Source organism: Oreochromis niloticus, linkage group LG10 (assembly GCF_001858045.2).
Source record: "Oreochromis niloticus isolate F11D_XX linkage group LG10, O_niloticus_UMD_NMBU, whole genome shotgun sequence".
Classification (NCBI taxonomy): Eukaryota; Metazoa; Chordata; class Actinopteri; order Cichliformes; family Cichlidae; genus Oreochromis; species Oreochromis niloticus.
In genome coordinates this window covers 28,393,266-28,421,198 of record NC_031975.2, presented here as the reverse complement: position 1 = coordinate 28,421,198, position 27,933 = coordinate 28,393,266, and the positions used below count along the sequence as shown (strand labels likewise).

Here is a 27,933-nt window from a genome sequence, read left to right as displayed (position 1 = left end):
CTGTAGCGCGACAGCAGTGCATTGATTTTTTTTCGTACATTTGGAAACAACACTTACTTCACGCTGTACTTTTATTTAGCTTCTTGCAAAAAAAAGAAATAAATAATATGATGGAAAATGTGGAGAACAGCAGACTGTCAACCTGTGGAAATTATTTAAAGGATAAGGACAGTGTTACATTTTCAAAGTAATGAATTTGTTGAACAGCATCCGGCTTACATGATAGCGCTTAACATATTCCTTTTTATGTTATTTAAAATTATATGTAGATTTAAAACATGCCAGAAAAGCATTAACAAATGGATAATTTAGATGTGGGCCTACATATAACTTCTGTTGGTGAAACAAACTCGGGAAAAAATGAGTAAAAGTAAGATAAAAAAAAAAAAAAGTAATGAGAAATATTACATTTTAAATAAATGTAAAAAAAAAAAAAAAAAAAGAATTTCCTAATGTTCGAAAAAAAACTTTAATATCCGTACGGCTTTAGTTGTTATTGGTTTATTTTTGTATGTTTTTTTTTTTTTTTTTACTTGGGACCAAGCAATGCGTATAACACCTACGTGGCTAAAAAATAAAGCAACAACAATAATAATAATGATAATAATTTTAAACATGATGGGGAAAAAACACTTTCACCACACACAGCTAGTGTCTTAAAATAATCATTTATTTACGGAACTATATATATATATATATATATAATTTCACATCTAATGCACATTTCCATCACCACTGCGCACATGAATAAACCTTTATCCTTTTGGGTCTTTTGATTTTGTTTTGTTTTGTTTTTTACGTTTTACATGACGGAGTGAATAAAGTTGCGTTAACTGAACAGTCGGTGTCTTCTCCCAGCGGACAGTGACATCGTGTAGAGTATTTGAGGTAGATTCAGCAATTTCAATACGATTCCTACGCGAAACAACAGCCCGGAGAGTTCTCTCTCTCTCACACACACACACACACACACACACACACACACACACACACACAGGGTCTGTTGGGAGATAATTGAGCTGGGAAAACCTACTGTGGACGAAAGTGCCTGAAAATGAAATATTACAGCGGGATGAAACAGTGATAAACAAAAACGCGTTCCCCTTTCATGATGTGTTTCTTCCGGCTTCCGTTTATTTGACTGTATCTTTAGAAGCCAGACAGTACTTACTCGATCCCTGATTTAAAAGTTAACATTTTAATTTTATTTTTGACATGTAAATTATTTTCTAGTCCTATTTTATACACGTTTTTGTGTCAGAATTAAGTAAATTAAGTACAGTAAGTTTAGGGTAAGAAATGAAATATTCATATTAAAAAAAAAAGAAAGAAAGAAAGAAAAACGAAGAAAAAAATACGCCAACACGCACAAAACTGAAAGTTATAACTGCTTCCTGGTTTGACAAAAATCTATAAATTATTAACACAGAAATGAAAACCGGTGTCTCTGATCTGAAAAAAAATTGTAAATCACGCCAGAAATGCAATAAAAAATGATTATGGCGCAGCTCAAAATTCAAATTAAACATATCTAGATTTAAATGGCTTCATACTAAAGATTTCTTCCACCTTCTTATAATTTATTTATTTTATGCTTCATTTCCTTTAACTGGGAAGACAAAGTCAGGTAAACACACATTTAAGGGGAGACAGATGTGTTTTTGACACCCTCCATCGCGACATCTGGTCCGCAGGGGTAGAAAACATCAAGAAAGCAGAAATACCACAAATATCAAACACCTACAGTCGGATCTGTAAATCGGCTTAGAAACCACGCCACGAGAAAAGAAGACGTCTGTCCTGGAGTTCTCCACCGTTCCTCCACCTTGTTGTCCTTTAGTTCGCTCTTTTTTGCGCATCGCTGCACGGCCACAGCGACGTGCTCAGGTTCACTCAGTGGTTTGTTTTATTTTAAATCTGATTTGAATCCAGAGTCTCTGAGGAGGTTTTTTCGGGTGGAGAAGTGGATGTCACTGGTTCAGCTCCAGAGCCCAGACCTGCTGCGGCCACCCGGTCCGGCCTTTCACCTTCTTCTCGGCTCCCAAGGACTCCGGCAGGCCGTCGGTCTGTGGGAGGAGGGGGAGGATGATGAAAATGAGGAGGGAGACCAAAACACCACAACATAATCAGCAGGACAGAGAGCTCAGGGTCACTTTGCTTTTATTTTATTTGACCTTTTTGCACTATTTCGCACATCATATGCAACTGTATTCCAATCTTTGTCTCGTGTGATGCACTCTGTTTTTAGATGTGCTTTATAAATAAATCTGGATTTGGAGTCTAAGTTTGTCCTCCTCATGTAATCTGAAGAAAACTGAAGGCTTAAGTGACGCATTCATGGCTATGACATCACAGGATTTCAGTAATTGACAGTAAGTCTTCTTCTGGGTCGGAGCATCAAGCTAAAAGTCTGTATCGCCTGACACGTACCCCAATATTAACTAGTAATCTTTTAAATTCATAGAAACGATAATGACTTTATCATTTGTCTAAAACAACATTTTATTGTATATCTAATAAGGAAAGGACATTTACTTTTCTTCGGCTATGATTAGGAACTATATAATTAATAAATAATAATAATTGTTGCTGGTTATTCATATCAATATTTTAGGCGTGCACATATTCAAGCCCAAACATCTGAGTCTAAATCTACAATTAGAAACTGTTAGCAGACATTATGCATTCACTATAATTAATACGTCATAAATGTTTACAGACACAAATTGTTAGATGTTTTTTATTTTTTGATATGTTGGTTTAAAATATAATTTGTCCGATAGTTTAACTGGGACTCATAACTAGGAATTATTTGAAGGAAAAATGAGATGAAATAAATTGATATAATTATAAAGCGATATAAAGGCTTTGGTTGCAGGTTAAACATTAACGGTACTTCAATCCTTAAGGTCATGCTGAATTGTTTCGTCCAGCGTTCAACATTTTCAGGTCTACAGCTGCTTTTACAATGACTAACATGTTACTGAATCCCAGAAAAATGCTTTGGGTTGGGGTCATTTTGATTCGGCACTTCACTTCGACACTCGTAACTTACCAGCTCCCGTTTTCGTTTCAAATCCCGGTTTTCAAATTTCTTAATTTCGGCCTTAAAGCCTTCCGTCTCCCCGGAGTCTTTGGCCAGGACGTCCATCAGATAAGCAATGTAACTGGTCGCCAGGCGTAAAGTTTTAATTTTTGACAGTTTTGTGTCCGCCGGCACGTTGGGGATGCACTCCCTGAGCTCGGCGAAAGCTGTGTTGATGCTTTCCGTCCTCCGGCGCTCCTTCTTCGGCCCCGACGCTCTCCTCTTCCCCATCCCGGCCTGGAGCCCTTCCAGCCGGGCATCGTGCGTCGTTCCGGGCGCTCCCAGCTCCGCGGCTGGGTAGGGCGCCTGAATCTGGAAATCAGGGGGCACTTCGCCGTGGTTCACCACCCAGCTCTGGAAGTACGGTGCATCCTGGTGACACCGCTGGACGAAAGGGAAGGGTTCGTGCATCAGGTGGTGGTGATGCTGGTAGCCCCCGATGAGGTTCATGCTGAGCGGGATTGCAAATATGGTCGTTGCCGTGTTTCCCTTCGGCCTCTCTCTGCTGCCGCCCCAAAACGATCTTTGCTCGGGGATCTGCAGCCAAAAGAAATCATTCAAGATTTGAATACGTCTTCCTCTGGATTTATTAACAAGTCAAACAAAAACAACCGCCGACTTTCACATCGTATTCATTCTGAACGCCCAGGCCGAGAAAAACGTTTTAAATTCCACAGAAGAAATCTCGGCGATGTGCAGAGCTCCACTTGCGTTTCCTTCTTGAAATCGTTTCCAAACGAGGCAGCTCTGACTTGACCAGGAAATTTGACCCTGGTGAAGGTGTGAGGCCCCAGGTTTATATGACTTGGATATCTGCGTGGAAAGGAGTCGGCCAATCGAGGGCAGCGCCCAGGATGGGAGGAGAGTCTGGATAGGCTTCTGAAAACATGCACCATAATTTCAAGACCCTGCACAAGGAGCAAATATCGGCTATCCGAAAATGTTGCAGGAGAAAGTACTTTGAATCCTACAAAGATTTACAGATTTACAAAGTCTTGTTTTACTTTTGGAAAGCTTTTACGCACGAACTTTACGCACTGACATCGCTTAATCATTTCTGACACTGATTTGCAGCAGCACTGTATTATCTACATTTTTATTTGTATTAACAACTCCAGGTTGGACTACATGGAGTCAGAGATTTAAATAAAAAATAAAAAATATGAAAAGTACTTTTTTAAAGCCTGTGTGTATAAATTTCAAAAACAAAAAGAATTAAGATTTACCAACTCACAAAATTCAGACAATTCGACTGTTTTTAATGATAATCCCAAATAATCTGAATAAAGCAGGTTTTATCTTTTTGTTCAGCTAAACATTTAACATTTAAAAGAATGGGCGAATCAAAAGGTAGAATTATGCATACATTGTAAAATCGACATCATTTTATCCGTTTTATCGTACCTCGGCGTGCTCACGTATCACTTTAGTTGCTTTAAAAACATGAAATTATTTTTCTTTTTCGGTCCTTCTTTAAAGATTATCTGAGGTTTTTTAAAAATATTTTCTTTAAGGCGTAATAGCCATTTTCTTATGTCACATGTCAAAGTTTAGAACTATTTTATCAGAGTGAAAAGGCCTGACCAGTTTTTTTATCCTCGTCTTATTTTCCAGTAATAACATGATGTGAATGTCAGAGAGTAATGAGAAGTGTAAATGACCCGTTTGAGGAATTTTTTGTGCTACTTTTGGCGCACAGAATCAGCGGCCTGTCCGCGTCATACCTGAAGGCGAAGGCCTGCACTGGCTTTATCATTTTTTTCCTCTTCCTCGCGCAGCTCCTCGCCCACCAAACACATCATCTTATCGCCATCGCCTAAAAACATTATCCCATTACATTACATGACCTTGACGCTATTTAGAAACCATTTACGGCGGCGTCTTATCTAAATACAGCCATAAATCAGGAGGTGTCACACTCCTGCAGCACGGGTACAAGTATTCCATAAAAGCTCTCCTGGCCTGCTCACTGTTTACAGCTCAGGAGTTTGCAGCATATTTCACCGACCAACCTGCGTTACAATAAATAATCATCAGTCACAACTTTATGTTCCTTACTTCACACGAATGCACTCAAGTCTGCACGGAAAGGTTCATATGAATGCGCACAATGCTTTGCGTTCTTTCCCGTTGTTACCATTCACACTCCTGCAATACACTTTTATTCTTTGGACTGAATTATTTTTTGTCTATATAGCCACACAGATACTTTGAAGTCCACTGTATTTTTATGAGGGAAAGGGGTTATGATTGATTTTGCACAATATAAATTTGTGATTGTTGCATTTTAAAATACCGAAGGGGCTCACAGCACCTGGAGCAGCTACAGCGCTGAAATTTGCTGCTCATTTATTTGACAGTCTTAGGGGAGCCATTCTTCATCATGACCACGCTGACTTTTATACTTGCGTGCATCATCCTGAAGAACTGTACTTATTTTATTTTGCTTTTTATTTTTATTATGGACACATAATACAACAAGAGCCTCATGTCAAAATAAAATATTTTAAAGCAGAAAAATAAAAGCATGTGCAAAAAATGTACAAAAGCAAATAGGACGGTGCAAATTTACATAAACTCTCTCTATATAAAAATATTAAAAAGTAATTAATGAAGAAAGCATTTTATACATCAATTAATTTCTAGTAGAAATTGACTGAATGTGTCGTTGATGTACTTTTGTGTGGTAATAAGACCTGAAATTTAACTAATTTAACTAATATACATCTGGCTGCTAATCTCACTACCCTCGCCTCTAAGTACTGAGATATTCTGTTCATTGGGCATGTTTACTTCTATAATACAGCAAGTTATTGGCAATAGGAAGCCGAGCTGCTGGGATTATAATATAGGACCGATTCCATGCAGGGGATTTGTTATTTGGCTGCAGTTGCATGTCATGCATTATCATGTGTTATAACTCTGCATCCATAAAGCATCTTCGTTTTACACTAAACAAACAGTAAGACATGGATATAAGATACACTATTTAAGTGAAAAGTGAAAAACCACAGCACAGTGGAGGGGTTTTTTTTACCCACAAGTGTGATAAATTGTGCATCTGTTTTCTTTCTTAAATCCATTTTCAGGCCTTCTTGTGTCAAACATATACAAACTATTAAAATTGTTCAAAGACAAGAGGAGGAAAAAGGGGGAAAGGTTGTTTTTTTGTGCAAATTTTCCTTTAATTAAAGAAAGTCCCCTGTGAACTGAAAAGCAGATGATTTTTTTTGTTTTTGCTATAAAACAAAATTTAAACTTTTTTTTCCCCCCACTTTGGTTCCACGTCTGTATTTAGATGCATTTTGCTGTTAAACTGTAAATTCTGATGTGCAATTAGTCGCTTTGCAAGCCAGCACGGATCTTCTGCCTCTACAGTCAAACTTTATTTTCCTCCTCTTCCCCAGTTCAACAAATACGCCAACGAAACAATGATATTGCATTTGGCATATTTTTATGCAAAGCTGGGGCTGCTTATGAGCCTCCTCTCTGTCCTGTTTGCCACTCGCGTGTAGCCTCCGCTGTCAGCGTGAAAAACACCATGCAGCCTCCAAAAAGAAAACCTGACACTGTTGATTAAGACGTCCACTACACAGAGATGAAATACAACACTGGTCATACACCCACACGCCCTCTTACTCCTTTTCTTCATCTCTCTCTGTATCACTTTCTCCACTTCTTCTTCTCCTTTTGCCTCCATTCTTTCTCTCAAATGTTTAACCAGAACCTTCCCTCTTTTTGATCTCTCATTTTTTTCTGCCTGTTTTTTTCCTGCCCTGCTATCACTAGAGGTGCTGAAAGACCTGAGCAGCAGTAATAGTCTCTTCATATTTTGCTTTCAGCCCCAATAGACTTCAGTCATCTCTCTCTCTCTTTCGCTCTCTCTCCTCTGTTCCTGCTTTGCCAGGAGAAACATCCAAAATAGGTCATAAGGAGCCATCTTGGCCCTGTTATGAATTCTCCTCATAATTGTTTGTGTCATCATGTAGATTTTTCAATAGACACTGCTTCCCTCCTCTTCAGATTGCTTACCCTCAACTCCACATTTCCAAACAAATATTCAGCCTGATTCAAAGCCGAGCAAGCTCAGCACAGCAGAGCACGCTCAGCTCCAAGTGTTTATCATGCAGAGGCTCTTACAGTATATACATATATCCACCTCTGGCATACGTCGACGCCAGCACACAAAGCTAATTAAGCCCATTGGGTACAATTAGACATGGCGGCTCTTTCTCATTCTGGGAAATGTGGGCAAAGTGGATCATGCTGCAGGGTCAAGGAGTTCCTGAGAGGCCCAGTGCCCAATGGGAGAAGAAATTCCAGTGTCCACTATGTGGAGTGTTAAAGAGGAGCAGGACAGGGTGCAAAAGAGGTTAAAAATGTCAATTAATAGTTAATGTAGGATTATTTTGTTCCTTGCTGGTGCATTTGAGTTCACGCAGAGGTCGAATCTCTTTAGAACAACAGAAAATCATTTTTAGTGAATCTCTGAAAACTGAAATTTGAATTAAATTCTCATTTTTGTCAGTTTGACTTTTGGTTGTTGTTAAATTCTGTAAATCTCACATATTCTCAGTACAGTCTACTTTATTGTTTCTCTGCTTGAGGGTGTACGTCATTCAAATTACACATAAATTAGTTATGTAGTTACTGATTAATGTCTGTTATCCTTGCATGCAGTGGGACAGATTTGATTTTATGGTGCCAGATCTTAAGATTTCTGTCTCAGAGATTTTATTTTATTAATACTTGTACATGGGAATTCTTTTATGGGATGAACATAAAGTAAAATGCTTGTTACTAAATTATTATTGTTCTTTTCTTGGAATGAGATTCAAAATTCATGAAAAAAGGAGCATTTTAATGGGAAATCTCAATAAACATGATGATGTCATGGAATTGTGTGTAAATTTCAAACATTTCTGTTTCATGTCTTCACATCTGAGGATTTGCTTGCATGATTTTACTGAGAGAAATAATGAAGTGAAATAATTTATTCATAAAATATTGGCACACTAGACATGACAGTGTTAATGTAATCTATTACTTACTGCAATGAATATAAGGTCCAGCCATCATTACTGAAAATACAGCAGCAGCAGCTCAATGTGATGTCTGTCGTGTATTGTTATTATTTAGCTTTTTGTCTCCATGCAGCCAACCGCTTTTCCTGTTGTGGGTGCAATTTACACACTTTTGCAGGAAGACAACATGTTGTGTGTGTTTGTTTTTTTAGTGTATGTTCTATAATCTTTTAAAGGGCTGCGTCTATAAAACTGTGGGTCAGTACTGATACCTACAAGTACAATTTGGCCAATAAACAGTTGTGACATCTTTAATTTATGCTTATTTGTGTATATGTGTTCCATTGTGTCAGGGAAACAAAGAGATTAACTTAAAAATAATCTCACCATCACAATATTTTTTTCCATTTTTTCACTGACATTTTAATGCAACACTACAGATAAACATCAGCACGATGTTTGCTAATGGCCCCTTATTTACAGACTTCAGTCAACAGGGCCAGTATCGGGCAGCTTGAGCCCCTTTTTCTCCACAAAAAATGAATAAATCAGTTATGTATAAATCAGACACTCAGAGATGATCTGCCATCCCTGCCAGAGTCCCTCTCTCGCTCCTCTGATGTTAATAAAGCAGACGCTCTCACACATCTGCAGCTGTTATCATAATGCAGTGAACAATGAAACTTTCCTGGGTGTTTTTGCTTCCGCTTTTATTTTTCCTCTCCGAAATATGATCTCGCTGTCGGTGATGTCATTCATATGAATCACATTAAACACTCAGCTAAGCCATCTGTGTTGTATGCCCGACTCCTATAAAACAAACAGGACGTGGTTACAGGTTACAGTATCAGTCATGTCTGTGGCTTTGTTGCATGTTTATCAGGAACAACAGAGATTTTGGTTATAGATGATGTGGTATTTTAGTTTAATGTAATGTAATCAATAAAAATTAAAATTCTTGCAGAGATCCTGGTGAATGTTTTATTTGCTGTAGTCTAATTAACAAAAATATACCCCAAGCAAACTCAAACAATAAAATATGTTTAGCATGTCATTTGGGAGCTTTACCAGATCATTTACTTTTACTACATACACTCCATGCTTGCTTTTTCCCCTCCAGCCTGGTCTCACTTTCTTGACCGTGTCATTATCTGAGCAAAAAGGAAATTCTCCACATGTTTGACGCTGCCCACCTCACCTCTCGCACATTTTATTCTCTCCTCTCATCTATCTGTTGATAAGTGATTGTCGTCTCCATGCACGTCTGCTCTCTGGTCATTTGCGTCTCAAAGCTCCAGAAACTGTGCTCTAACTGCTGCAATTCTGCCCGTCCTCAGCTAATAAAGATAAGAGCGGGGCGGCTGGAATGTGGAGCAGAGAGGTGACGGTGACGAGCCGAAGGGACGTAAACTGACATAAACTCCAACACTTTCAGTTATAAACCTTTTACCTCCTTTTTTTGTTTATCTGACAAGTCATGTGGACACGTTTTCAAGTTATACATCTCAGGCTTTTAATAAAACAGCAATTATTCTGTCTATTAGCAGCTCATGACAGTTTTTACACTTTCTGGGAGTTATGAAGGAAATCTCTTTATTTGTTAGCACCTGCGGTCATTCATTAAAAAGAATTTAATAAAAAGGAAATTGTTTGGTGTTTGTTTTTATAGTATTTTTTAGTTAATACTGATGGAGAAATAACTCCTTATAAGACTGCAGAAAGTTATTAAATGCATAGCATATCAACTGAATGACAAAACGTAATCATGAAAAATGAAAATCATTGTTTCTAAGAGACCAGTGCTTTACGGTGTCTTGTTTTGTCTGACGAACAGTCAAAGACCTGAAAATATCTGGTTTGTAATCATATGAAACAGGAACAAGATGCAGATTTCCACATCAGAGGCATCCAAACAATCATGTTTTTGCTCAATAAATGAATTAAAATTATTTATATTTTATTTAAAAAGTCCAAACATAATCCGAGGCACATACAACTAATCATGTACATCTTCAAGACCAAATGATCTGTCAGTTAAAAGAACAATATAAGTAAGAGTTCAGATGTTAATTACATTGTTAAAATTTAGAAATGCATCAGATACAGCTTGCATCATCCACCCTGGTCCCTGCTTTATTCTTTATGGAAACATCAATATAAACTAAGACCGAGTCGAGTCCTGTACCTCGGGCTCACGGACCACCGGCAGGTCCGGCTCTAATGATTTCATAGCAGCAGATTTAACAGAGGGTGGCTGCTCTGTGTCAGACGACCCCAGAGGGTTTAGCAAGGCTGACAGTCAAAACATCGGCATAAAGGATTGACCCTGAGAAATCCTGAGGTGGAGATGGTTCAGGGACCAGCTTCCCTAAAGGCTGACGTATAAAAATGAAAGCCTAACAAAACTGGAAAGCACTTAAGGTCAGCTCTTGTTGTTCTCTCTCTAATCCTCCGTGTACTCGTAATTTGAGCGGATTCTATTTGTGTCTGTTTATGGGGGGTTTTCATATTGCTCCAATATCAATATACTGAAATCTTCTGGCCTCCAAATGAACTCTGAAACTGGACATCTTTGAGCTTTAGTTAAAAAGTAAAAGGTGAAAAGAAAAAGATGTCTCTATATTTAGATGAGACCTCTACAAACTCCCACAATGACTAGCAGGTTAAATCCCAGAGCTTTCTAGCTAGGAGCCCACAGTGAGTGCTAACCGCTGCACCACCCTGCCACCCTTACATGTGGGAACAATAAGTTTTTACTGTTGTTACAGCTCGTTGGAAAAAAACGAGTTTACCATGCAACACGCAATGAGACAAAACCCACGAGAAACACAACCTGCATTTAGATTTATACATTTGGCATCAACATGTTTATTATTATATAAAAACATATCTATAGTTATCTATCTCAAGTTTAGTCTTGATCGACATATAGACATATTCCAGTTCTTTAATTCATAACATATTAATCGGTATTGTAATGGCTGAAATTAGATAAAATTCCACCAAATCTGGATAAAAGGGGACTTTTTTAAGGTTATGACTGGATGTAGTTGAGACAACAAAATCCCTGGATATCTGTTTCCTGGGGAGCAGATATCATTACTACACTAACTTGAACAAGCAAAAACAAAAACTTAAATGTTTCTGTAGCATTTAAATAAGGAAATTGATTCAGGAAAACCTGTGTGATGCTTTTATATGTAAACCTCTTTAGAAGGATTTCTCAATGTAAGACAAACTGTTTACCCCTTGCTTATAAAATAGGGAGAATAAGCTGTGTGAAGGCTGTTGTGTATAGTAACACTCTGTACTAGTGTTGAGGTCATTGTGTTTGCTGACATAATTGCCCCACAGGCTCTTAATGGCAGAGGCAGCTAGTTAAAGTCTCCTGCTTGTCCATTCATACTCAGCGCTCTCCACCTCGTGCTCCTGCTCATTAAAACAGCGAATGGGCCACAGATGTGGAGTCGCCCATTAGTTTTTACCTGGAAGGAGCTTAGGGAGAGGTGAAGGTAGGAAGTTAACCATCAGGGCCGGGGCTTTGTTGCCCTGCTGGGGCCACCCAGGCTAAAAATGTCTGAGCTCACACTGCTGGAAGGGGACGTGTTCGTCAGCTGACAGATGTTACCTGCTGCAGGTAGACAAACGGCAAGTTAGAAATGTCCTCAAAAGGCGGGCTTAAGGGTAGATTTTTTTTCATGACACACTAAAATGATTAACGTATACAAATCTGGAGGATCTGCTGGTTCTGTTTTTAAAGTCCCGCATCAATCAACAGCAGACAAACAAATCCCTTAAACCTGGTTTTGCTTACAGGATCAATATGAGCATTGTCTCTAGCTCTTAAAGGGACAGTTCACTACAAAAATTCATTGTAAACATAGTGCTTTTTATCTATCCGTTTTGGAGTGATGTGCCCAGTTTTGGGAGATATCAGCTGCAGAGACTTATCTTGGCTATACTGGAACTAGATGCCACTCGCTTTGCTTTGAACAAAGCCCCAGAAATATGCAGCTGGAATCACTTAAAGAAATCCGCAAACCTTGTTGTGAGAAGTCTAATGTAAAAAATATTTTCTTTTTCCTGAGCTACAGCCATCAACGGTATCACCGTTCAGGAAGTCTGCATGATGAGAGGCTCATGTTTGTGACGGCACAACATTTGTAAACATGAACGTTATCCACCCTGAGCCTAACTGCAGTGCTGACACATGCTTTCTTCTGCATGTTTCGCTCTTCCTTCTTTGGAGCTTTTATTTTTAGTGAACAGTAATAGTTTCAGAAACTAAACATTGCTGCAAAGACTGGAGGCATATGACAAAAGTGCATTATATAATAATACACAAAAGTAGACATTTAATGAAGGCGCTTTTCCAAGACAGTATGACACAGAGTTCACAAACATATCCATGAAGGAGTTCCAAGCTTAGTGTGGAAAAACTTGACTTAACCCCATCTAACACCACAGGGATAAATTGAAAGCCCAACTGCAAGCCAGGTCTTACCGTCCAGCTGAATGTGCATTAGTACATGCACCCTGCAGTACTTAAGCCTGAAAACTAGAAGATCTGAGATACTCCAGATTAATGTCCTTGGTGTTGACATACAGCTGTAATGTTTCCACAAAACTTTGGTCAAATTTCCACATACTTCAGACAAATTTGAGGCCAACATGAGAATAAAACCTGCATTAGTCAGAAATGTTGACCCTAACCTGGAATTGAATGACTCTGTAATGTGAAGAGGGTCACTCTGGCTGGAAATATCCAAATAAATTGCTGTACGTAGGTTTACTCGAGAGTCTATAAAAAAATGATGGACCTAACATCTATTTCCACCCAGCATTTTTAAATCCAGATGTGACAAGCAAGGCCAGACCTAACGAGAATAGCGTACATCGATATAGCGGCGACTTGTCAAACACAAAGCAGTCGCGCCCTACAGCACGAGTAGCCCCCTGTTGGCTATTAGAAAGAATATCAGTTTAAGGCACTTCAACTTTGACTTTACCTTAAACCCAGAGCACCCTGAGGGCTGAAATAAAGCTCACAGTCATTTGGCTCATTGAGCTGAGCAGCATGAGCGGAGCTATGGCAGAAATACTGTGCAAGCACCGTAACACAGACAGACCCTCTCAGTCAGGAAAGTAAGTCAAATCTACCAGATAAAGAAGCAAATAAAAGAGCAGATTTTGAGGTTAAACTTCACTAGGATGACAGTGTTGTTCAGTGTCTGGTAGATCTGTAAATATCCAACTGATTGCTACACACATTAACAGGTTTCCTGACCTATAAACCTGCAAAACTGCAACATTTGTGTGTATCCAAGCTGGCTTTCTCGTTTTTCTGCACCTCCACTGGTCAATAATTGATTAAAGAAGCTTTGACAGAACAAAGTAATTGTTTCATGCCATAACTGGCCTATTGACCAGGTCAGACTTTAACTTTTACCTTAGGGTTTAATTGGGTTTATCTCACTCAGATGTGACCAGAAAATAACAAGTAAAGCAGCTCTTCGTGGTTTTGAGTGCTGCGTGGACAGATTTCTTTCAGTTTGTCTCAGCTGTGTTTGAACCTCTTTCTTATCTGTAAAGATCCTAAAATAGCTTAGCAGCTCTGTGTCCCAGCTGGCATTAGGCCTCGTGATAGTGTCAGATCAGCCTGAGGAATGCAACGACAAGCTCTCAGACTCAGATTGGATGCCTATCAGAGCAGCGTGAGCTCTGGATGCTTATCATAACCATAGCCCGTTGTCAGCTGATGGGATGACCTTTACAGTATCAGCCACTGGATGCCATCTGAAGGCGAGGCAGCAGCGACGGGACTTTCCCTGATATTTTTTCACACCTCCCTCATCAGACCTGTAAACCATAAAGAGCATTATTCAGAAATCAGAGGGGTACTTTAGGAAAATGAGGCAAAGTAAGCTAAATTTAAAATGTTATCTCACACTGCGAGCAATGAATCATCTTCTCTGCGTTGACTTCGAACCTCTAATATGCATGAGTCCATGAGTGTCAGAGAGCTGAAGGTGGTGAAACAGGCCTGCTCTATACAAGTCAGCACTTAGAAAAGGTTCATGAGTGCGAATTTTGTGTTAATAGCCATGGCAAATACGTAATTCCTCAAGTAGATTTTCACAATGGGTGGCACACTCAAGAGTCTCTGTAGAGATGATTGTGGAGGTTATGCTTCAAACTGATTTTATAAAATCAAAAAGGAACATAAAAGAAAAGAGTAAAAGTTTGTTTAGCTTGAGTGAAATAATCTTGTGGTAGTTGCTGATTTTTATACGGCTGTAAAAAGTTCAACTTAATGCAAAACTATAGTTACTGTACAAGTGTGAAAACATTAGACAGATTGTCTGTGCCAGCTGAAAACTGTTTATTTTCAGCAACTCAAATTTTCAGATGATTTGGTTTAAATATGGAAAAAATACAGCTGGTGAAGATTCACCCTGCCAGTGAGCAACACATCAAGACACAGCTTTTGCCAAGAGATAAGGACTTGTTCGTGACTACTACGGTTATTCAGTTCTAGGTCTTACCCCATTGAGTATTGTACAGTACAGCTGCTCAATATCTCAGGATGTAGAGCATCGACTAATTGGAAAGTTGGTGGTTCAATCAGGCCGCCCAAGTCTGCTTGCCAAATATCCTCGGGCAAGATACTAAGCCCCAGATGCTCTCCGATGCATCCATCAGAGTGTGAATGTTAGAAAGCACTTAAGCAAAGAAAAAAAAAGACCTTTCTGAGCTGCTAAAACTACATATGTTCCAACAATCATAATTGTTCTCTTTCATTGCACATAAAATGATCAAGGTGACATGAGACTGCATCCTAAATAGCTTATATCCCCAGCCCAGTCTTGCACAAGATTATTCTATACAGTAATAAATAATAATGATAATAATAACTTAACCAAGAAGTAGTCAAAGAGAAATATGAAAGCATGAGATGTGCATATAGACCTCCCTTGGTGAGTGAAGCCTTGGTGACTCGAAACCTGCATTCTTTCTACTGGCCAGCAGAGGGCGATACCTCTGGTTATAAAAAGAAGTCACATTGTATAGAAGTCTATGGGAAAATGAGCCTTCTTTAGCTTGACCTACCTTTCTCTGTGAACTGAGAACACATTTGGCTGCTGGATGTATGGTTTTATTTACTAGTTTTCAGTATTTTTTAATACAAAATGACGTTCATTTTGTAAATTATTGCTATGTTTTGAGCAAAACGGATGGTAAAGCAGGGTATGCCTTAGGCCACGGACACCTTGTGATTTTCACGCTTCTTTATGAACGTACAGTCACTCTACCCCTCGTCAGAAACGGTTTTGCCCAAAAAAATTTCGATATGCCAGTAGAGGAACTACACCATCATGTAGCTATAAGTGCCTCGACATGACTGTTGTTGGATTTGATGGTGTATAAATAAAACTGGTTTGAATATAATTGAGTTATATGGCCCTTGGTGTACTTTCAATGTTTCTACAGAATTTTGAAACCTTGCCCTCTGTAATCTGGTCAACCATACATGGTTATGTGAATGTAGGTGTGGGTGGCACTGGTTTCTTTGTCCGAACATGGTGGATAACACTGATCCAGCCTACTACCTTCTATTTATTCCTATCAAAATGCTTTTGCTGCTGCCAGATATGGAGCACAGACTGTTTTCCCAGAAAAGCTCCTCTGGATGGCTCGTGTTGAGTCTACACCCAGAGTTTTAAAGCAATCATGTTACAATACTCAAACTAAAGATAATTGTTACTACTTTAAATTACACATAAGAGAGAGATGACCTGAGAATTGTGGGGTGTAATTCTGTGGCCGGGACATAAATCTGACCATGAATGCTTTGTGGCCGCCCAGGTCAGTCCTCCTGTGGGAAAAGGGAGATGAGAGACTTGGGGTCAATCTAGGCTAAGCCCTGCTGGTGCCAGTGAACCCCCTCTTTCACCAAACCAAGGTCAAATACTGTTTAAGAAAAAGATTGCATTTTTGTTGCATGTTATTGCATTTTTTACTTATGGGGGGGTTGTCTGATTGTTGGCGTTTTCTCAGTTATCGTAGGGTCTTTATAATATAAAGCACCTTGAGGTGACTGTTGTTGCGACTTGGTGCTGTACAAATTAAATTGAATTAAATATGTCAACCTGTTTGCAGCAACAGGAAAGGTGATGAGAGCTCCATCATCTTGACAACAGTATAGCACGCATGCAAGCATCTGACAAATGTTATTTTCAGAAAACGACAAAATCTAAAGGCCGGAAGAAGGCTGCTGAGTTTCGGCATCTGAAAAAAAGCCAAAGCTCATGTGATTAAATCATTTTCTTGTTTTTCTTCACAATTAAAGTCTTAAATGTGTCAAACGTGCCTTTACTCAAAAATTAGTGGCTTTTGTTGCTTAAATTGGGCCTTTAATAAGCATAACCATTAAAAATAGTAAATGATTTATGTTTAATATAGAGAAACAAATGTTTTTCTGAAAAACAAAACAAAAAAACCCCCAAAAACCAAAAAAAAACAAACCAGGGACAATAGGTGACCTTATGCAATTTAGCAGGAGTGCATAATCAAATATTACCCTAAATGAAGCCAATATAGAGCATTATTACAAACTGTGGCAGTTTATAAAATGGTCACAAATTGTGTGTACATGAACACAAATTTGCCTTGGTTTTGCAGCACTTACCACAAATTTGAATCTCACATAGTTCATCTAGAACTTTCTTTTATGAAACAATTTTTGGAGATTTTTAACATATGCAAAAATTTAGGAAAGGGTGGATTTTACCTACTATTCTGTCCACAATCGTTTCCTGAACCTAACCAACTAGAAAATAAAGCTCAGGCGCAAAATAATATTAACGCTGATCCAGGTAGCCTTCCAGCTGGATCACAGGGGCCAGGAACTACAAGACGGAGCTGGTGGCACAATAATGGGAGAACGGAAGCACTCCTGGCATCTTGTTCCTTTACATTTTTTGGCTACTTATCCCCATTTTTTTAATGGCAAGTCTAAATTAAGCAGTAAATATGTTTTTGTGTCTCAAAAAAAAAATACAGAGAGCAACCGCTGTTACCACTCGCGCAAAGCTACTCATGCACAAACACTGAGTTCTATTAAAAAAATAAATAATGCGTGCTGAGGAACACTGTTGCCATAAAGATGCCACTGAAAACGGACAATTCACTACATTTTCACTATTTTTACTACAATGTTGCATCATGCATGAACTTTATGTGGGGTAAGAATATTAGAAGGAATTATATAGCCTGGGCTACATTTAGCTTGAAATATTTGATGGGATTCAACAGTTGGGTGCATCACATCACGTTTATTCTCACTGTTTGTGTTTTAGATTCGTAATTTAAACAGGGGAAACATTAAAGAGGAGAAAAGGATTGTAGAGGATTGACTTGTTTCAATCAATTCACCCAGCCTAATTGTGAGTTCATGATCCTGTTACGAAATAAAATACAATGAAAAAACAAGAATGATGGGTCAGCTGAATTAACGTGAGCACGACTGAGCCCAGTCTAGTCGAACAGACGGGTGAGTTTGGGAGCTCGGCTAAGGCGCGATCCCGCCGCTCTCTGCACCATTTTCCCATTCCCCGGCTTTTCCATGTCGACTTCGCTCTGCAGCTTCGCTCCTGAGGAAAAACAGACGCCCTCTCTGCCGCCACCCTCCCCCTCCTCCTCTTCCACCGGCTTTCTTCTCCTTCCCCCTTTGCCCCTTGGGCTTTTTTTTTATGGCAGGGCTTCTAACATATGACCCTTACCATGCATTAGACTGCATGTAAGCATCCAAACACGACAATATAAAAAAGAACAGTGTACGATAAAGTACACGAATTTCGTGTGTACGTATTGTTTTTTCTCAAATTTTTCTATGAGGTGAGACCACCTCCCCAAATCCTCACCAGCTCTCAGCAGCAAAAACTGAATTTTGATTTATCCCCTGCAAACACACTCGTACTGTAATCCAATCAAACAGCAGCCTCAGAGAGTAAGAAATCATCTTTGCCTCGTGGAGATTTTCATTCAGCTCTTTTCTTCTTCGGCCCATGCTAGCTCGTCTGGACCTTCGCCCCTGTGGATCATCTGGCTTGCCGCTGTGTTATGTGGAATGACAAGCTGTAATTTGGTGTACACGTTTACCTCATTTGCATGAGAAGCATTTGCGCTGCCTGCCACCGAGCTGAACAAATTACGGCGGCGGTTATTCTCAGAATAAATAACGGAGGCTAGATTATGAATGTTGCTGGGAAATGAAGGAGTGGCTCATTACGGCAGAGCAGCTTTTTGCTAAGTTGGTGTCCAGTGTCTCTTTCTCCATGACTTCCAGGTGAATGACATCACTGTTTAACTGATGCTGCCATTTTTACTCGTTATTCAAACCAAAGAAAAGGTTTTTAAATTCTTCTTCATGTTCAAGTCTCAAAGACTCCAAAAATTACCCTCTGAACAAATCGCTAGTTCAAAGCTGCATATCCTGTTGTGAAGGAAGCCTCTTTATATGTATTACTAACTCTTACCCATTGCTTGTGTTTAACCAGTACATAAGATCATTTAAAAAGACCAATGATGGGATCGGTAATATATTTTTAAAACTAACTTGATATGTTAGACCATGAAAAGTTTCAGTTTTCTACAATATGTTGGTCAATACCCATAAAACAACCACCACAAAAAATAAATATAATGGGAAAAAAGAACAGGCTAATTTAAAAATACCAATCAAAATTTAATATGTTGGCACTGCCTTCATTAAAAACTGCCATTTTAAGAAGCTGGAAACAATGTTTGTTTCATATCAGAGGAAACTGGATTGGAGACAGTAAACACAGTAAGATTGTCCTCTTCCCCCAACCACCTTCACAAAGGCAAAGAACGTTTCCAATCCATAAATAACAAACCTGCAAACTCCTCTAGATGTAGAGATGCAGACAGTAGAAAAGACAACAGTAAATCTAAAATGTGGATGGCTTTCGAGTCTGAAAGATCAGAAATCTGGCAAAAATTTAGTTCAAACAGAAGAAGGATCAAAAACGGGAAACTTCTTTCATCGGATATAAACAATGTCTGTGGAGGACAAGTTCATAATTTTGAATTTTAACAACAACCCGCTGTGTCTCCAGCCCTTTCCTAACTAAATTTTGCTCATGAATTTCTCCAGACCTCCGTGAGCCTAACAGAGGACCACATGCAGCATTACCTCTAGACATGAAATCCCTTCCTTTACAGCGACACGTTACTACACCTAAACACACAACATATGACAAGGTAGTTTGCGTTGAACTAAATAACAGCACCTTCACCCAGTAACCGAATTTTCAACTGAGCCTGTGAGCCAGCTGCATAAATATAAAACCTTGTGACTAAAAACACAAAGACGGCATTTCAATTGATTTTTGTTTGACCTTATATATTTTGGCTTGAAAAGAATATATATATTTTTTTCGGTTAGACACCCTTTGGACCTCCCACGTCAGTTTAAAATCTTGAATATAGATCTTGAATAATTTTGTCTGCCAGGGGGGCACGCACCAAACACAGCAATATGATAAATGCTTGGCATGTATGTGCATGTGCCTGCTACACTTTCAAATCTAAACTAAACTCTGACCCTGTCAGTTTGTCTAGTTCAGCAATTTTTCTTGAACCATTCCTCACATGAGCCGCTTTCACTTTCTCGCACTCTACAACAAAAATACTATAAGAAGCAAAATAAATCCAGACATAAGATGTTTAAAGGACTTTTGCGTGCTGTATTGCTCTGGACCAGCATAATAAAAAAGTCAGTTACAGTCTTGCACATATGCTGTCTCCTTGTGTTTCATCCTGTTTATTGTATTCCTGTCCTCCTTTTTTTCTTTCACCACAGCAGATGGCCACCATCCTCGACCTTGGCTCTGCTGTTGGGTTTTTTTCTTCCTACTGTTGCCAAGGGCTTGCCCATTGGGAATTAATGGGTTGGTGGGGTTTCTATAAAGCTGTATGACTTTTACTGTACAGTTTAACTTGCTGTGAGATGACTAATTATTTGATTCTGCACTACATAAATACAACTAAAAAAAAAAAAAGACTGAATTCAGCTATTAAAGCTGCAAAACTTCACAAGAGACTTAATATCTTAGTTTCTTGGTTTGTTTCTTTGTATAAAGAAAAATCTAAATAAATAATATGGATGATAAAGAAATCAGGCATATTGAAAGTAATCTGGAACATATATACACACAGATATACACCTGTATAGAGGTATATAAATAGACAATCTGCATTACATTTACTGTAATTAAACACGGACTTGACTGCACTAGTTGCTCATTTCTCAGATACATACAGCCAGAAAAGCAGAAATTTACACAAATGTAGGCTCTTGGCTCATTTATCGGGTAACTATGTGGACCTTTGAGGGCAACAAAAAAGTGTATGAACGTCCCCAAGCAGTAAAAGGTAAATATTTGTATTAGAATTTAAGGTGCAATCTAAAAAAAATGCGTTCAGCCAAATACAATTCAATTCAATTCAATGAAGAAGCCAATAGAAATACAAGAAGCCAATAGATAAATGATCAGTTTTATTTTTAGATTTTAAGGCTTTACTGTAATGTAATGGAAAAACCGTTTGACAAGTTTAATTTTTTTATTTGATCTTTAAGATTTAAAAAAAAAAATGCAACACCACTCATGCACCACATCATATGTGCAAAGATACAAATCAGAATAACACCCCAGTGGCAAACCATTGTAGCCCTATCACAACAATAATAACAACAACAACAACAACGCTGGAGCACCCGAGCTAAACGATGCGTGCATCAGCACATGTTTATGCTCACATGTTAGTACACCTAAACACACACAGCACATGACAGCTTAGTCTGTGGTAGTGAATCACGTGCAAAATTAACTTAGTTCTCGAACTGTGGACTCAGTTACATCAGATATTCCTGCAAAGAGGGCAGAAAATTAGTCATACATAACAACTGCATCTAAATTGAACATAGCTACTGCATTTCATTAGGGTTTAGATTTTTACTCACTGATCCACTTTCCTTTTTCCTCGTTTAAATGCTCATTTTTCAGTAAATTATTGAGCTATTTGATTTTGTCAAACTCTTTTACTGAGCTACTACACTTTAAGCTTTTGACTGTTGTAACACGAACTTCCCAAATTTTGAGATAATAAGGAATATCTTATCTTCTCTTATCTCTAGCCCCGCTCAGATTCACCGAAAGCTATCTGCATTATTTCTGATGGTTAAACACGCGAAAGAAAAACGATGACAAACAGCTCTTTAATCTGTAAATGCAGAAAAGGGCCGGTTTGCTTTGGGTTGTTTGGGTTAGGATTAAACGTAAATCCATGTTTCTAAAACATTTCGCAGACACAACTGTGACTTGTTCAAGACGAGTATTCTCTAAATTGGAAATAAATTACAATGCCAGTCATGTGTTTTTCAGTCACGACTAATGCTAGGAAATTAAAGAGAGGCAGATCATTGGAAAAGGCTCCTGCTATGTTGAGCCTCTCTCTTCAGGACTGACGAATCTTGAAATTAACCCTCGTTTGGTTTCTCTCTCATGCTTTTAAACGTAACTGACTTTGATTCCAGAAAGATGACTGATGTGAAAGCTTTAAGCTGCGCTGCTACCTTGCATCATGCTGTCAATATTTTTCAGGGTTGCAGAGCCTCGTTCAACCCAAGTACCTTTCCTGCCGTCTCTTTATTATCACGTTCTAAGGTATGTGCATATGTGTGCAGACATGAAGGCAGGCGTGCGTTTTCCTGCCTGGATGTGAAAGCGTCTCCTCCCTACCAGCCCTCTCGTGAGAGTTGTACATTATATATAGTTTATTTGTAAGGAGGATTACAGTGTCCTGGATCTTATAATCCATTCTCAGTTTAAAACATGCCCCCTCTTTTTCCAAACGCCCGAACTTTGAACCTGTGGGCTTTGGTTTGCTTGTGAGAACTGACCAACAACCCCACCCCCAAAACAAGTCGACTTCCCCCGCCAGGCTGTGGTGGAGATGGGGAGCGTTGTTTTACGGCACGATCTGTCTTGTACGTCTCAGGCCAAATCCTATTTTTATGGCTTGCTTATACATTCCTGCTGAAAATGGTTTACATACCGAGGCAGGGAGCCGTCCTAAATCAGCTGGCAGCTCCGTGCAGCTGGGACAAGGTGGAAACCTTGTCATCAGCCCGCTCCACCGGCGATTAATGAACCCCAAATTAAGATAATAACATCTTGTTCTGACCCAAGCCAGCGGATTACATCACTTTCACGGAAATTCAATGTCAGCTCTTGTCACTCTCAGTCGCCATCGAAACCGGCGGTATTTACCCACCTTGTTTTTTTCCTTGATTTATTTTGAGAGCGGACCCGTCCTGTGCCCATTCATGAAATTGGCTGGGTGTTTTCTCATTCTCGCAGGGTCCTTCAGTGCAGTTCAAACACTGCTGAGTGAAGGCGGAGAGGATGTATAATGAGCAGAGGAGTTAGAGGGTGATGACTCTGCCATTCAGGACCCGAGCACAATCTGCACTAGTGTTTCAGGCCAAGGCCCTCGAGTGCAGCCACACAAATCCTCTGTTCCCCACTCTGTTTTAAAACCTTGTTTCATTCATGTTAGCAGCTCATAAATGGCCGCCCACAGCCTCAGCAAAAACAAGCCGAGGCCCTTCACTTTTATACGACGCAATCTGCTGTGGGGCCCTAATCACCTCTCTGTATTTTTAATAGAGGAGGCTTAGGTTTGATAAGAGGTAATACAGAGGGCAGGAATGTGTTCCTATATTGGGCAAAAACAGCTGTATGCAACTTTTAGAACATAACTGGTGAAAAACTGACACGAAGAGATGTGTTTTCCTGTTATGGTAAGTGAAAGCATCCTTCTTGTTAGGCCAGTATAAACATGCGTCATTAAAATAGAGTCTAATAGCCATAGGCCCTGGGGCCCAACAGTGTCAAAGGGCCCCAAAGTCCAGAGTCTGGGTGAAGTGGCTATTATTAGTATTTCAGTCTGCAGAAAGCAAAGACTCAGTGATATGTGTCAGTAACTGAAAGATTTTAAACATTCTCTAAATATTCAGGAGAATGACAGTCTGTTTAAACTGATGAGAATTAGGACATTAGGTGAATTACATTTGAAGATATCAATATTTGGTGAGATGTCAGTTAAAAATCCAGAAATGGTTTGGTTTGCCAGTGAGGACAGAATTAAACGGGTTTTTGTTTTTTTTGGGTTTTTTTAAATGCCTGCTGATTTTTTGTTCCCAAAGTCTGGAAAAGACATGTGATTGGATTTAGCATTTGGAAGCCATGTTGCTATCCTGGTTCTTGTTTTTTTGTTATCATTGGGCTGCGCAATGAATCGATGGATCAAAACCAACATTCTGAACTTCTAATCATTGTAACCTTGTCCATGTCAGTAATTTCATTTTTTGTTTGTTTGTTTTAAAATTCTGCAAATGCTTCCCTGTTATCTACTGTCCCCTTTATAGCACACTGCTGTCACATGACGCTGCCCTGTCCCGTCTGCGACATGGAAACGTGATGGAGTAAAACTCAAACACTGAGTTGACTGCGAGACTCGAACAGTTTGTAGCAAACAAAAATGCCGTGTTCGTTGTTTGGAGACGTTTTTTCCATAGTAAAGATATCAAACTTGGAGCACCATCATATCACCAAAAAAATGATCCAAGCTGAGCACATTTACAGTACAAAACTTGTGTGTATTAATGATAATTGTTGATTAATCAAAATCAGTGTCGGGAATGTTACTTTTAAAATATATTCCACTACAGATTACAGATTACATGCCCTAAAACATTTGTAACGTATTCCGTTACTTTACTCAATGAGAGTAACGTATTCTGAATACTTTGGATTACTTAATATATTGTCATGCTTTTTACAACTACATGAATGTACTATTGCTGTGTGATTTATTACTTTTACTGAAGGTTACTCGCTATACCAATACCAACTAGGTTTCTAAGTCTTAATATAAAATGATTTACAGTAGTGTGGACATTAGGTAAGGCTGCACTTTTAGCAGCAATCTCGTACAGAAAACTATTCCGTGTGTATATAAAACAGGTCCGGAATACAGTTACTCGTATTTTAAATACGTAACGCCGGTTGTTATGCCTTTTGGTCAAAAGTCAGTAGTTAGTGCATAATCTGATTAAGTTACGTAACTAAGGTGATAAATAAGTTCAAAGTTAAGAAATATTATAAGTAATTCATGCTAAAACAGTTAAGATGTGTGTGTTTGAAATTTGCTCAGAGTGAGACGTCTTAGTCGCAAGCTATCTTTGTATTGTATGTGCGGAAATGGGAGCGAGGGAGCGCTCGGATCTTTTGCCTATCTTTGACATTTTTTCTCCGTGAACGCTGTGAAAAGTGCTTCGGCAGTATTAAAACAGTGAATAAGTTCATGTACACGCTATAAGTGCCCTACACGCTTGTACCTTGGGAAACGTTCGTCTTTGTGAGTATTAATGTGTTCAGAAATAACTTTTATATGTGTTTACATCGAGTGAACTGTGATGCTAATGTAACGCACGTGTTAAGCTAGGCTAATCTTTATGTTTCTCATTAGGATGTGTATTAGCTAGCAATTTATTTTCACCTTTTGTATGTTTCAGTTACAAATAAGAAATAGAAAGGAGAAGCCTTGAGAGAGGATAAGGCTTCAAAAGATCTTCATTAAAAGCAAGAAAAGCAAGCCTTGTGTGGAAGATCTCATCTATTTTGTTCGCTGGCTGTCTAGCTTCACATGGTCACGTGTCGTGAGGGCAGCACACCGGTACATGTATTCTGTTACTCCTCAACACTTATCACAATCAAGGTAAAAATATTAATTAATTGTGATTTAATTTGAGATTGTTTCACATAAAGACATAGAAACAACATATATATAAAAAAAAGCTATGCAGGTGTTTACATTAGTCTGTAATTTCAGCTCTACTTCTCAGATATACAAATTGCAAATTCTGACATTGAGGATAAGCATATTCCTCATTAATACTTGTAATCATGGAATGTTTTTTTAAAAACTATTTTAAGATTAGTCATCTAGCAAACCACTAAAAATGATCTAAATATGTAATTGCACTTATCAAACCTGAAGCAAACTCTTGTTGGAAGGTCGGTGAATAAAATTAACCTTACGTTATTTGACAGGTCAAACACGGCTGGGAGGTCCAGGATAACGATTGTAGGGCAGTTTAAAAATATGTACAAATGGGTTTTTTGTACCAGGCTGTAAACATAGTTAGGCCTTTGAACATGGGAGTCTACGGAGATTGATTGGAGCCAAATGGCCATTAGAGGAACTGCAGTTTCTGGTACCTCTGGCTTCACCGTTTAGGCCTAAAGGTCGCTGCTTGGAAGTTATGCTCAGAAGAGATGAGAAACCTTTTAATTTTCCTGGTGTGGCTATAAAGCTAATGGGTAGCTGTCTTTAGAAGTGAATGCTTCCAAAGCAAAATAACTGGAGATTGTCTTGCCTTAAATTGTGTTCAAATTAAAATTTCTAAAAAATATAATAAAGTCAGATTTCTTCAGCATCACTTATGATGCAACAAAAAACTTCAATAACTAAATAAAATAAACCAAAGCACAATGATGGAAGCTTTTTAGTAATAGCTGAATTAAAATCCACTTCTGGCATCTTAATTTTGCTAATTGATGTTTAAGTATGAATAGGTTTGGTTAGAAAACGTTAAAGTGTTTGTGTCTTAATAAGTCTTTATCTCTACAGCTGATGTATATGTTTCTCAAGAATGCTGATCCCTTAGTGTAATTTAGTTTTTTCCCACCACTTACAGACATCAAAACTGCAAATTCCATTCACACAAGAAAAGGATTGTAAATCATTTTGCACTGTTTATGTTTGCTGTAACTTCTTTTTTTTTTTCCACCACCCTCCCTTTTACTCCCAGAACTCCTTTCTGCACAGGCTGCTTCAGTGACTACGGAGGAAAAGTTGTTGAATTTTACTTTTGTTTCTAGTATTATCCCCCGCCGTCCCTTCTACATATTCAAGTCACTTCTAACAAAATTGCCTTTTCTTGTATGTGGGAGCCAGAAAATAGTTCTTAAAAGTCTTATGAGTGAAAAGGATGTTACCTCATTAAAGAAGAGGCCATAAATCTGTCTCGCTCCTCAGCAGCACCGATCCACATCTGGCCATTCGCTTCAGCCACTCATGGTTTCTCATTCTCGCTGAGCCCCGGATGGGATTTATGGTTCATTCTGCTTTTGTCACATGTTGTTTAGTCCAGCTTCCCTATCAGCAATCTCATGTTAGTACCATCCCTTGTAATGTTTGGGATTTTTGCCAAAGTGTAATGCTCTTTGCATCAAAAAAGACTAAGGCTGTCTCCATGAAAGTGCTTAAAGTGGCTGTGTAGCTGAATGTGTTAACTGCTTCTGTCCAGGATGATTTCCTCCTGAGATAACCAGGAATCAACCTGCATGAATGCACGCTAACTGGGAAAATAAGGTTCTTTTGATTCTAGATTTGGGGCTAGACTTTTATTTTGAAAAAACTATATATGCAAGATGTATATCTGAATAAGTTACTTACTGTTTTAATTTATTTCAGCTAAGGTTATTCATGAAGGGGAAAACCATTTGATGATGAGGATGAAGATCAGCATGTTCAATGACAGTTTTTACCATTACATTGTCACACACATCAGATCTTAATGACTCAGTTTAAACAAATTATTTTCTAATGGTGTGGTGGTGTAATAGTGTAGGGGATCTTTTCTTGGTATCCATTTCTGAGTGCATTATACCAACACAGTCACCAGATCTCAGTCAAATAGAGCACTTTTGGTGGAATAGCAGATTGTCATCATATAGGTGCAGCTGTCAAATCTGCAGCAACTTTGTGATGCTATCAAATCAATATGGACCAAAATTTCTGAGGAATGCTTCCAGCACCTTTTTCAAGCAACGCCATTAAGAATTCAGGCAGTTCTGGGGGAAAAAACGAGGATCCAACACAGTACTACTAAGGTTTTACTCTCTGAAGTCTAAAGAAAAATGCAAGGTTCTGCACAGCCCTTTGCTGACACTCACCTACACTGTCACCAGACGGACATCTTTGAAGCTGCTCATAACAAACTAGCTGAAGTTATAGTTGTGCAAGAAAGGTGGTATAACTTTGAATAATTTTACCTCCTTTGTACCATTAAAGATGGCCTGACTAGATGAAGTCAATTGCACCTGTATGGAGCAGTGTCTGGGCAGGATATGAAATACTCCTTCAGGTATCTTATCAAGCAACTTTGAAAATGTCTCCAAGACATGCAAAAGACAAAGAACCAATAGCAAGCTCTTAATTTTTTTAGTCAGTCTAGTAGCAAGCTTTTGAAGGAATAAGTTGCGCTGCAATAGAGAACCAGAGTCCACAAAGTTAAGTAGCTATAGAGTCGTGTTCTTTTAATTTTGACCTCAGTCCTTTCCTGACCTATTGGGACAAAGGTCTTGTTGCACCAACCCCAAAGAAGAAACACTTGATCATGCGTGTATGATAAAATGTATAGTGACAAAGCAGATCTTGAGGCAGGAGTATGTGGAAAACAGGGTGGCACTTTTCAAACAAAGATCCTACACAAACAAAGGAAAAACAACCAAATGGAAAGCAACTAAAATAAAACTGCAAGATGCCAACTCTTCTCTCTCCGATATTACGCAGATCTCGTACTTAGGCCTTCTGAGCCAACGTGCACGGTCTGAAAATGGGCTGCCAAAAACTGGGTATATATTCTGTACATCTGTGGTTCCATAG

At 38.8% G+C, this 27,933-nt stretch overlaps 1 protein-coding gene and 1 long non-coding RNA gene across 3 annotated transcripts; one reads left to right on the top strand and one right to left on the bottom strand.

Annotated features, from left to right (window-relative positions):
- Positions 1-500: 500 nt before the first annotated feature.
- LOC100689786 (heart- and neural crest derivatives-expressed protein 1) lies at positions 501-22,581 on the bottom strand. Of its 2 annotated transcripts, XM_025910849.1 has the most exons (3): positions 22,471-22,581; positions 3,056-3,622; positions 501-2,066 (listed from the first exon to the last, which is right to left on the bottom strand). In XM_025910849.1, the coding sequence occupies exons 2-3, from the start codon at positions 3,533-3,535 to the stop codon at positions 1,971-1,973; spliced, it is 576 nt and encodes a 191-aa protein (XP_025766634.1). In that variant the 5' UTR covers positions 3,536-3,622; positions 22,471-22,581; the 3' UTR covers positions 501-1,970. The 2 variants fall into 2 exon arrangements, with proteins under 2 accessions (XP_025766634.1, XP_003453509.1); XM_003453461.5 differs by lacking the exon at positions 22,471-22,581 and having other exon boundaries at positions 3,056-3,878.
- A 1,693-nt stretch (positions 22,582-24,274) lies between these two features.
- LOC109203852 (uncharacterized) lies at positions 24,275-24,933 on the top strand. Its single transcript, XR_002063511.1, has 2 exons — positions 24,275-24,618; positions 24,776-24,933. It is a non-coding gene; the product is annotated as an uncharacterized LOC109203852 (long non-coding RNA).
- Positions 24,934-27,933: the final 3,000 nt, after the last annotated feature.